The following is a 12438-nucleotide window of genomic DNA, read 5'->3' on the forward strand; positions in this document are numbered from 1 at the left end:
TTATCAAATGCAAGGGTGACAATTATTTTAAAGTTATCTTAAGAATGTACACTTTAGTAAAGGATATTATTACCAATGGAGTAATGGAAAAAAACCTCACTGGACCGAGAGAAATTCAAGGTCCTTCATTATTATCCTGGCTCTGCCACCAACTAGATGTGTGATTAGAGAAAATTCACTCAATCTCCCTGGGCCAATTTCCTCATCTAATCTGGGTTGTACCTCTGAATTTTCACTTATTAGATTCTTAAAGCAAGATACAGGGGTACTGGCTCACAGCCTAATGTCTAGTTTCTTCTGAAAGGTGATACTGCAGGACAGAACTGAGGGCCCTTTTACATAAGAGGAGCCGGGGATGGCAAGGCCAGCAGGCCAGTTACCAATGCTTTACCAATGCTTTGTGTGTTTTGCATCTTTATACTCCACTTTCTCATTCCCACAATCACCCTAACTGTGATGATAACAACTTTTGTTCCAAATTCTTTACAAAAGCTTGTTCCTTAGAGCTGTGCTCTGGGAGAGACTGACAGTCTAAGGTAGGAGCCCATTCCCAGTGGTCTCTCCACCTCTGGCCCTTTCCCTACCCCCACAAGGCCGGTACTACCTAAGGGCAAGGGCTATACCCTCTGTGCCTAGTACAGGCCCAGGCCTAAAGAAGGAATTCAGTAAATGACTATTCACTGGATGTTTCTGAAGGAGTGAGGCAGAGAGTTGGGTCTGGTGAAATAACTGAATCCTAGGGGTGAACTTTTGGCTGCTTCTTTAAACATTTCTGAACTTCCCAAATTTTCTACAATGGGCAAAAATATATAGAAACCACAAGTATTAAACCCTCTTTTTCCAGGCTTTTAGTCAATGCCCTGGTTTCCCATAAATAATGTAAATTTTGTCCAGTTCTCCGATGTTTGGAACAGAACAAAGGTCACACATCTTTTAAGAGAAACAGCTAGTACAGTTTCCTAGTTCATTTTGCTTAAACAGCAAAGAAACAATGCATTTGTCTTTGTGGACAAATGCCGTCTAGCTCCAAGCAAGGACCCCTGCCAACTGGCTTCAGAAAAGGCCGTTTATCAACAGTGTTTAGGCACCACCTTGATTAATCTGCCATACAGGAAGTACAAAGCACATCTGTAAGCATTCTTTTGTCTTCTTAAGCAAAATAGGTTTAGGCCGTATTAACTTGAAAGAGGTAGAAGGCAATGGGTCAGGCCTTCCGCTGATTACTACCATGCTGTAGACTAATTCAGGAACTGTTCGGAAGACTGAAGAAGCAAAGGAAATTACTCTCTGTTGAGTACTTACTACATGCCAGATATTGTGCTGGGCACCCCATATACATTATTTTAATGTAAGCCTCACATCTAACAATAACTATCTAACATACTATATTTTCACTCATTTATCTTATTTCTTGTCTGTCTCCCCCACTTAAATGTAAGCTCATAAGAAGAAACATTTTTTTTGTCTTGTTCACTGCTGTATCCTCAGTGTCTACAACAGGGTCAGATACATATAAACAATCAATAAATATTTGTTGAATGAACAAAGTGAACATCTCCATGAGACAGGTTTTATTATTCTCCTTTTATGGATGAGTAACCTGAAGTGCTCCAGTCATGCAAATGAACTGCCCAAAGTCCCATGGCTTGTTAAGGAGCAGGACAAACCCGTCTCACTCCTTTGTTCTTTCTATAGACCAAGAGACTTAGACCTTGAAAAACTTTTCCAGCTTGACAAATCCGTAGCCTAGATGCCTATAAAACATGTATTTACTTTGGGTACTCATTTGAAAATCTGAAATTTCACCGAGGAGATATATTTGGCATTTTAATGGTAAACATTTTGCTAAAATAACAATGAAAGACACATTTTCCCAACAGAACAATTTCATCTATGGATAGACAGGAATTATCTACATCATTTCATACCTGAAAATCCTGTGAATAATTACTCTTCAGATATAAATAAAAGCACAGTAATTCTGGACACCAACAAAAACATTTGCAAACCTTCGAGTTTCCTAAGTTACATCATTAAGATGACTATTGATATTCATGTGGTATTCTCAGTGTGGAATATCAAATACTCCCATGTACATCCGTGTTGAGTGTCCCAGCATGGGAAGAGGTAGACTCTGCACATCAAAAGCCATTCCTATCCTAAAGAAATTATATGGGAAGCTCAAGGATTCTTCAGAGAATCAGTTGTAATAAAATCCATCTCAAGAATATTCATTTTGTATGAGAGAATGGAAGAATGAGGTTAATTTTACCCAGGAGAATACTTCAAATCCTTTCCATTTGTCAGAATATATTTGATCCATATGTGCTCCTTTACCTCCCTAGGACCACATAACAGGAACATGCCGTTTGTGGTGTCTTCTCATATCACTTGGGATTTTTGTAGGGATTCTGGTCCCCTTCTCCTTCGGGGAAGGCCCCTTTCCCTTCTGTCCCACTCCTGCTACCAATACAATAGTATCATACAGTCTCCATGTGGACCCAGCCAGTTAATTGTTCCTGGACCAAACTAATGGTTTGGCCCCATTCTCTCCATTGCCAACTTTTGGTGCTATTGTTTTATTCTGATAATAAAAGTATTAATATTTTAGAAAAATATTTTTGGATTTATGTATATAATTTTGTATGTCACTCTTTTCACTTATAAGTATTTTGCCATGCTGTTTTAACACTTCACAAACATTAATTATAATGACTGCATAATAGTCTACTATATCATCATAGTGTAATTTACTTAACCAATTTTCTACTGTTGGACTTCTGGATTGTTAAAGCATAAACTCTGCCCACATTTCAGACTATTTCTTTTTCTTTTTTTTTTTTTTGCGGTACACGCGCCTCTCACTGTTGTGGCCTCTCCCGTCGCGGAGCACAGGCTCCGGACGCGCAGGCTCAGCGGCCATGGCTCATGGGCCCAGCCGCTCCGCGGCACGTGGGATCTTCCCGGACCGGGGCACAAACCCGTGTCCCCTGCATCGGCAGGCGGACTCTCAACCACTGCGCCACCAGGGAAGCCCCAGACTATTTCTTTAGGACAGATTCCCAGAAGTAAAATTAGAGGATCAGAAGTTATAAACATTTTTAAAGCTCCTGATAGATACTGCCAAATTGCTTTTCAGAAAGCTGTTGCCAATTTACACTTCCAACATTGCCAGCGTGTTTTTCTACCAATACAGATTGGTCTAAAGAATAATAAAATTTAAGTGGAACATATAGTCCTTAAATTATTAATGCAGCTGGAGAGGCATCATGACCACAGCAGAGAGGCCTGTGGCAAACGTCATACCTTTTTCCAGGTATGCAATTAACAATGAGTTAGTGTGAGCACATGGAACAGAAGTTTTGCAAGAGTGAACAGCAATATAATTAGATTTCAGACTCAAATCTAAGGCTTGTGTCTGCTTTGTCTGTTGCTGTACCCTAGCACATAGGACAGTGCCTGACACATAGAGCCACTCGATAAAAATTTGCTGAATTAACACAGAATCTCCTTTCAGATGCAGTTTTTCAGCAGCTGTAGGATTTAGCCACTCCTGGATTCAAAGGAAACATGACTGGCTGGATTAAACATCCTTGCAAAGGTCTGTTCAATCCTGAGATTCTATTTCAACTTTGGAAAATCAGTTTAAGTGAAGGTGACACAATATGGCACTCTTTAGGAGAAAAACAAGTAAACATATCTAAAAGAACATAGCTTGGTACCAGTTGCCTATATATATATATATAATTTTTTTACAAGCATGCAAAAAAATATAATTCAATGAGTTTTGTCACCTCCATAGTAGTCCCTTTCATAGGTGATAACAAACTTATTCAAATGCTGTTCACGGTCAAGGCAATTTTGGAATTACCTTCATTCTGTTATCACTGGTTGTAACTTGGCACCATTTTCAGTATTGCCAATTTTTTTTGGAAATATTACAAGGGCAAAATATAGGTAGCAGTTTGTGTACTATAATTTTTAGCCGAGAACAGCACAAAACTTATTTTGTGAATCAGAATATGGTCAAGGTAATACAGTCAATCATTCAGCTCTAGTTCACGCTCCTGGCACCATAAAGACTACCTTCAATATTCCACAATTTCTATAGTAGTAAATTGTCAGACATTGCCAGATCAGTTTGGCATTAACAATGTTACTGATGGATCAATCATCTGTCATTTTTATATACACATTTTATATACATTAGACCAGGGGTCAGCAAACTATGGCCCATGGACCAAATCTGGCCCACCATCTGGTTTTCTATGAACTTACCACAAGCTAAGAATTTTTTTAATATTCTCAGTGGTTTGAAAAAAATATTTTGTGACATGTGAAAACTATATGAAATTTAAATCCCCGTATCCATAAATGAAGTCTCATTAGGACACAGCCATGCTCATCTGTTTCCATATTAGCTATGTCTGGTTTTGCATTAAAATGTTGAGAAATTACAATAGCCACTGTATGGCCCACACAGCCTAAGACATTTCCTTTACAGAAGAAGTTTGCTGACCTCTTCACTAAATGCAAGTGGGACCTAAGAAGTACTGAAGTTTCCCACTACAGATTTTTTGTTTCTGGATATTAATACTGGGAGAAGGGTGATGCATCTGGGACAGTATTTGCAAGGATCTGGTAAGACAGAGACTCGAGAAGATAAATATGAGTGTTGCCTCAAATAGGATGTCAAAGCCTGGCAGAATCTGAGGGGTCTGATCCAACTAAGGAGTTAGAGAACACAGGGTTACATATACAATCCCAGCAGCAAAGAAGACTCTTATTGAGCCACATAGGACCCTGGTGACCAATCCCAAGGAGCCTAGTGAGACTTGCTGGCAATGAGGTCTGCAAACGGCAGGCTGGCTGATCAGTAGATGTGATACAGCGACAGTTCCCAATAGTACCCCACTCCTGTACTAGATATCCTCAAGTCATTTAGCATCCAGATTTATCCGGGCACCTCCAAAGTCTGAACTCTAAGAAATGGATCTGAAAGGAAGACTCTGGAAAGCAGGCCCCATGTACACATCCTTCCCAAACAATAACATTTCAGTGAGAACTCAGAGCCAGGGGCAGAATTCAGAAGACTGCAGAACTACCCACGTTTTTCGAAATCAAAGATTGGTGAATACTTTATTCTTTCTGTTTTTGATCATTACCAGTGGGACAGGTGGAAGGTGGGATGATGGGTGGAGAACGGACTGGATAAACTCAATGATGAAATGATCTGCCCTGGAAAGTGTTTATTCCTCCCAGACTTCCAGCTGTAGTGTATAACATTCCATGTGGATTTTGAACCAGAATGGGGAAGGGGAAGGTCAGCCTGAAAGCCAGAGAGATTCCTTGACTGTGTGTTTAGCTTGAGAATTATGGTCAAGGTTTGCAGATGGCCAGCTCTCTTCCTGACAACCTACAGACAGCCAGGCTTCATCTCTTATGGTTAGATGGAGCTTCTCCTGCCAGGGAAAATACAGTTGCTGGGAGAGTGCGATTTGCATATTATATCTCTGAGAAACTTTCATAACTCCTGAGTACTAGAGGTAACCAAATTGCCTCAAGAAACTGGTAATACTGGTTGCCTCTGGGGAGTGGAACCCCTGGTGGCTAAGGGTGAGAGGGAGCTTTTTTGTTCCTTCCCAGTGTGACCCTTATATATGAAGGCAATCTGGGGTCAGGGATGGAGCAATTTCTTTACTCAAGACTATAGGGCTGGGCATTCCCTGGCGGTCCAGTGGTTAGGGCTCTGTGCTCTCACTGCTGAAGGCCTGGGTTCAGTCCCTAGTTGGGGAACTAAGATCCCCCAAGCTGCGTGGCACTGCCAAAAACCCCCCCCACAAAACAAACAAAACAAAACACTATAGGGCTGAAGTGGGGAGCTGGAAGAGGGATCTAAAAATCAGAAGAGAGAAAAGTTGCAGTTGAGTGGAAAACCATGACCAAAAGGGGAATTCAAGGTAAGCATACCAAAGTGGCCAAAAGCAGCTATTGGAGGGTGCAGTCCAGAACCAGAAAACAAAGCCCAGGGAAACAGAAGAGCAAGAGCAAACTGGAGAATAAACTGAGTGATATCTGAGAAAAGTCAAGGACAAGGGCCTAGGGCATGATGGGTGGAACCCTGAGATTATAGGATCAAAAAGCTCAAGAGGTCTAGGCAGCAAGGTGCAGGCCAGGCAAAATTCATGTCAGAAATAAAACAGATTTGGCAGGTGGACAGATAAGGGGTACTGTTACATGAGAACTCTCTTGTCTGAGGACAGTCTTTTGAGATTATGCTCTAAACTGGTGTGTAGAGATTCTGAGCAGCCATGTGTGAATGGTTTGCTCTGCGTGAATATTTTTACTTCCCTCCAAACTTGAGGCTTCCTAGGGTTTATTATCATCTTACTGAATATTTTCTGAGAAGCCTTGCAAATGGGCAATGGGTTCAGGTAGTGCAGTTCAACCTGACTACCGCCCAGGACATGATCTAAGGTAATAAGGTAAGTCCTTTTCATTACAGCTACTTGTAACAATTTGAATTCACCCTCCTGATTACCTGCTTCTGGTTGCTTTGCTTCCAAACCCTGTCTGGGACAACATGGCTTCCAGTATCCTACTCTCCAACATGGTCGTGGTCCAGCACCTTTGGCAGGGTCATTCCAGCCCTGTTTACAGGACAGGGATAAATCCAGAAATAAGTTCTCTCAGGACCTCTGTGTTATCACAGATTGGAAATAATGCCTGTAGGTACTGTTGTGGGAACCTGGCCTAGGCATAGGGGCATACAATTCTGCAACAATTACCCCCTGGGCTGAGCAAGGATTAATATTGGTTCAGTCACCAAGTGGCCAGCTGTGGCGGCTTTCTTCCAGAAGTGCAGTGTCCCTGTTGCAAAGGCCTTATGGGGAGCCCAGGGCCTTATCCGATGTAGGAAGATGGAATGGTCCTGAGATGGAATGTCTAGAAATTGCTAAGTAGGCAGACGTCTGTGAGCTGTTGCTTGGTTTGAGAGCTTTCCCGAACAATATCTTTTATTTGTGAGATAAGGTCTAAGTTTCAGAGTGCCTCAAAGCTGACAGGTATTAGTGGGAAACTTGTAATTTTTTGAAGATGATAGTGAAAAGAACTAAAAACAGCTGTGTTGAATAAATGTTGGGCCTCTACTATCAACCAATACTGTTTACTAACTTACCAGTTAAATAATAGGAATGTAAGAATCCTTGGGTTAAAACATAGACATTGGCCAATCCTGTGAAATGCTGTTACTAACCATTCCCCCCACCCAACACACACACACACACACACACACACACACACACACACTCACTCCTCCACCAGCCATTCTGAGATGTTTCCAGTCTATGTGGTATTACTTGGAACCCAATTGGGAAACGTTCCATTCCATAAATCCTGGCAGAGAGCCAGAAAGAGATAAAGGAGTCTCAACTAGGAAAGACTGCTTTTTTGAAGGTTTGATGAGAAACTTAAAAAACCCAATCAAATAAGTAGGCTATTATATAAACCTATCCACAGACTCAGGGGAAGCAATTTATAAACTACTAGCATAGAGTTGGGGGCGGAGAGAGGAAGCAAGTCATCCCAAATTATTTATCTTCTGTATAACACCATTATCTTCCTCTTTGGACTTTGCTATTTCAGCTAATAGTGCCCTCATTGTCCTACTGACGGAGGTTCGGAGCCTCATGCTGTTCTACCCCCCTGGGAAGCATGCCGTCATTTCCTAGCCTCCTTGTCCCATCCTTCCTTACGGATCCAGTCCAGGAACTACCTCATCCATGGAGTCCACCCAGCCCTTGGTGACCTTATTTCATAATATCACACTGTCAATGCTCAGCAGTGTTCTAAACACTGAAGGTGCTCAAAAAAAAGAAAAACCCGACAAGGTTGATATTAGTTACTAGAAACAGGCTGCTGTGTGGGAATCAGCACGTAGGCAGCAGACTCCCTTAATTCAAGGTCTAGAGTGTCACCTTGTCTTCCTCCTCACATATCACAGCCTGGACCTTAGTGCCCTGGTTTCTATTTTCCAGGACCAGATCCTCCTCCTCCATCAGAGGGGATACACCCAAATGAGGGGGGGGCGGGGTTCCAAAGACAAGACTAGAATGAAACAAACCCAGCACTTCTGTGAGGGGTAGGTCTGTGAGAAGGTCAGGATGGGTGGCCAACCCCTGAGTTCTGAGGGGCTCCCACTGAGTCATTTGGGAGGGATCGGCCCTTAGCATTGCTCACTATGTCAGTATGCCACTGCCTCCTGTACCATACCTCAGGCCCTGACTGTGAAGCAGGCTGGAACTGTAGGCCTTCTTTTGGGGTCCTCCCAGCAGAGTATGCCTCCCTGGGCACAGAGAGAGAGACTCCAAGAGGTCCTGCTCCCACTTTTCATTCGTATGATCCCCTGAGGCAGAATACTGAGAACAAAGGAAGAGGACAGTCACAACAAGCTAAGGTCTGGACAGTGAAGAAAAAACTTGGTAAGGAAAAAAAAAGAAAAGTCAAGCACAAGCAAGTACCAGAAGCCAACAGCCAGAAGTTCTTCAAAGTTGTGGAGAACAGCAAGGAAGATGACCCAAGAGTCCAGCAAAGAGTAAGTTGCAGGGCCATGACATGTAGAGAGGAGTCATAAAGAAGCTGAAAATAGATGAGCGGCAAATAAAGGTGCCTAACCTTGAGGCAGCTTTCTAGTTTGGGTTCAGCTACCCCAGATTCCTTTCACCACGGTGTGAACCAATCCTGAGCCGCCCTGCTGGGAAGGCTTGTTGAAGATGAAGTCTGCAGCAGCTGGCTGGCAGGAGGGATTTTGGGATGGGATACAGGCAGAGGCATTTCCCCACCGGCTTCGCACTGGAGATGACTCCATGGTTCAGAATTTGTTACTTTTTCCCTCACACATGAGCTATTTTTCCTAGTTTCCTTTGAATGATCAGACCGAAAGTCAAGTTTTCGAGGTTTAGGCTCATCCTTCAAAATACCCGATATAACTTTTGCAGATACCTTCCTCATATTCAAGTTTTCTTTCAGAATGAGCCTAACGGTTTCCTTATCTAAATTTAACTCTTCAGCCATCATCCTCACAGTTAACTGCCTATTCGAACAAACCAAGTCCTTGACCTTCTGGATATTTTCATCCGTCCGGTGGGTGACTGGACGACCACTTCGGGCATCATCTCGAATGTCTTCCCGCCCTTCTTTAAACCTTTTATGCCAGTCGAAAACTCTGGCCCTTGACATGACTTCATCCCCATAAGCTTCTTTTAAAAGATGGTGAGTTTCACTTGCAGACTTGTTCAATTTCACGCAGAATTTGATACTAATCCTTTGTTCTAGATATCGGTCACTCATTTTGGCACTCAAATAACACAGGAACGTTAAAATGCCACAAGTGTGAGGGGAAGACAGAGGGACCAATCTCTATAGGGCTGCAGGTGGAATCATGTCGCTATTCTTGCTCCTCTGAAGACTCATCAGGGAAGAGTAATTGCTCTTCTGAGTTTCAGACCCTCGGCTTCCAATCTAGAAGCTAACGGGGCCAAAGAGTAGCTGCAAAGCTGGGGAAAATGAAAGCTCCTAGAACCCACGTCTGCGTCCAACTCCGCGGCACGGAGATCTGCTGGGGGTGTGAAAACCAGTTACTGAGGTCGTCCCGTTCCGCGGCCCTTAAGAGTCTATGGCGATTTCCGCAATAAAAGCCTATGTGGTGTTAATTTAAGCAAGCAAGAAGCGATGCACCGGTGATATAACGTGCAAGCTCGCCCCAGACCTGCAGAAACCCGCGCACGCGAAACCTACCGGAGCTGCCCCGGGATCCGAGGCTCTAGAGGCCGGGAGACACGCCCGCACGCGCCATTCCCTCCACTCTCGGGGTAGGCCGTGCGCAGGCGCACTGCGGCAGCCTGGGCCAGGCCCCGCCTCCGCCTCCGCCTCGCCACGCCCGAGCAGGCGCGCTTCCTTGCGCGTGCCCGCCTACGGAGAAGTCGGCGGAAAGGAGGGGACGGGGAGGAAGGCTGAGGGAAGAGAGGGCACCCACGGGCGCCAGGGTGCATTGTGGGAAGGAGGCGGCAGCGTCCCGGGCGGGCGGGAGGTGCACCAGCGGCGGCGGCGGCGGTAAATCCTCCCGGCCGCTCACAGCACTGTCGAGCCGCATCCCCAGCCCGGCCTCGGACCGCGGCGCCCCTCCTGCCCCTCGCGGCTTCTCTCCCGCCCGCCCCTCCCCCCGGCGCGCCGGCCCTAACGAGCCGGCCGGCCGGCCTGGCTCCCCTCCCCGGCCCCGACGGGCGGGCGGGCTGCCCTGAGGAGGCGGGGAGGGGAGGGCTGGGCCGGCCGGCGGGCAGACAACGATGCCGAACTTCTGCGCGGCCCCCAACTGCACGCGGAAGAGCACGCAGTCGGACCTGGCCTTTTTCAGGTTCCCGCGGGATCCAGCCAGGTGAGCGGTGGGCGCGGAGCTGGCAGCCCGGGCCCTCCTCCGCGATGCGCGCTGCCAACCGCCGACCCCGGGCAGGCTCCGGGGCTAAGAGGGGCTGGGGGGGCACAGTTGTCGACCCCAGTCCGGCTCCGAGGTGGGGAGCGGGCCTCTAGCCGTGGGCGGGGTGGCCCTCTAGGGCCTTGGAGCACGTGCGCCCGCGGGGGCTCGGCGCGTAGGGCTCCACCCGAAATTAGAGGCAACTGGGGCGGCGAGGGCGGGGTAAGGTGGGTTCTCGCCCTCATGAGCTCGTGTGACCTCGGACAAGTCTCTGTCCTTCCTGGGCTTTAGTTTCCCCAGCTGTCAAAAGAGGGACTTGGATTCTATGGTTGTGGTCACCGGGGCCCTTCTACCCCCGGGACAGTGTTTCTTTTTGGAGTCCGGCCACCTTTGATCTCAAGTCAGGTCACAACTACTCCCTCCTTCGGACTTGTTAATGGTTCATATTCTGGCTCTGACCGTTACTCATTATCTCACTTGGTTAATGTGGGGATAACGGGGGGTGGGGCGGGGGCGGGGTACGCAAGAGGGCATGGGAGTTGGTATTGAAACCTCTTCTCTGAGGTAACCCACACGCTCTGACTTGTATTTAGAGAGTGGTAGAGTAGGGACTGTGTTTGAAAGGCTGAGGATTTTTTCCTTGGCATCCCTTGTTGATTCATTCATTTCAGATCAACACCTACTGTGTGCTAGGGCACTAACATTAGAGGTACTGGAAATTCACAGTGAACGAGGTAGCGGTGCTGCCTGCAGAAAGCTTACAGTCCATTAAGGAGGCAGATATGTAAGCAAAAGATTATAATATAGCATGCTGTTTATTAGTTCTACAAATATCTATCGAAGGCCTACTAGGTACTAGGCATTATTCTGAGCACTGGGAGGGTACAGATAAATAAATCGAAGTCCCTGCTGTCATGGAGTTTACGTTCTAGTGGGGTGAAATAAGTAAATACACCTTGTGTCAGACGGTGATAAATACTATGGAGAAAAAGCAAGTGTTTGATGGGAGATAGGGTAGGGGAATAGGAGTAGCAGGGGAGGCACGATTGCTATTTTAAATAGGATTATCAGAGAAGGCTTCACTAAGAGGGTGTATTTGAGCAAAGACCAGAAGTAGGTTAGGGGGTCAGCCATGGAGGTATCTAGGGGAAGAGCATTTCAGTCTCTGGAAACAGTAAATGCATAGGCAGGGCATGCTTGTTAGAGGTCAACCAGAAGTCTGGTTGGACTGCTAAAGCTGGTTTAAGGAAGGAGGGAGAGGAAAAGATGAGACCAGAAAAATGTGTGTGTGTATGTGGTAGGGGCAAATTGTGTAGGCCATTGTAGGCGGTGGAAAGCACTATGGCATTTAGACTGAGTGAAATAGGAAGTCGTGGAAGGGTTTAGAGGGGAGAGACGTATACTTTAAACAGGATCACTGGGTACTTGTTAAATACATTGTAGGGAGGCAGAGGTGGGAGCAGAAAGGCCAGTTAAAGGCAATTGCGATAATCCAGGTTAATAGAGGAGGAGGTGGTAAGTAGTTGCATTTGAGATATATTTTGGAAGGTGAAACCAACAGGATTTGTTAATGGTGTAGATGTAGGTTGTAAGAGAAAAACTGAAGTCAAGAATGACTCTAAGATTTTTAATCTGAGCCTTTATTGAGCTATGGAAGACAGGGAGGAGCAGGTTTGGTGGAGGAATATTAAAAGTTTGGTTTAGGACATGTGAAGTTTGAGAGGCCTGATAGACATTCAAGAATAGATGTCTTCATACTATATACATCAGTGAACTCAAAATGGTCCATATTTAGATCAATGATCTAAATATTTAAGAGCTAAAACCATAAAAAGGTATACAAGTCAGGAATTTAGAGACTTCCAGACTGGAGATTGTAAATATGGGTGTTCTCAATTTATAGAGGGTATTTAAAACCGTGGAACCAGGTAAATAAAGCAGAGTAGATATGAGGATTGAGCCCTGGGGTG

General features: G+C 45.3%; 1 protein-coding gene across 1 annotated transcript; it reads right to left on the bottom strand.

Moving 5' to 3' along the window:
- Window positions 1–8685: 8685 nt before the first annotated feature.
- Window positions 8686–9348, bottom strand: GVQW3 (GVQW motif containing 3; the record flags this gene model as incomplete). The annotated part of the gene is made up of 1 exon (XM_082843919.1): window positions 8686–9348. The coding sequence occupies one exon, from the start codon at window positions 9346–9348 to the stop codon at window positions 8719–8721; it is 630 nt and encodes a 209-aa protein (XP_082700045.1). The 3' UTR covers window positions 8686–8718.
- Window positions 9349–12438: the final 3090 nt, after the last annotated feature.

The sequence above is a fragment of the Leucopleurus acutus genome (genome assembly GCF_964270905.1).
Source record: "Leucopleurus acutus genome assembly, chromosome: 8".
Classification (NCBI taxonomy): Eukaryota; Metazoa; Chordata; class Mammalia; order Artiodactyla; family Delphinidae; genus Leucopleurus; species Leucopleurus acutus.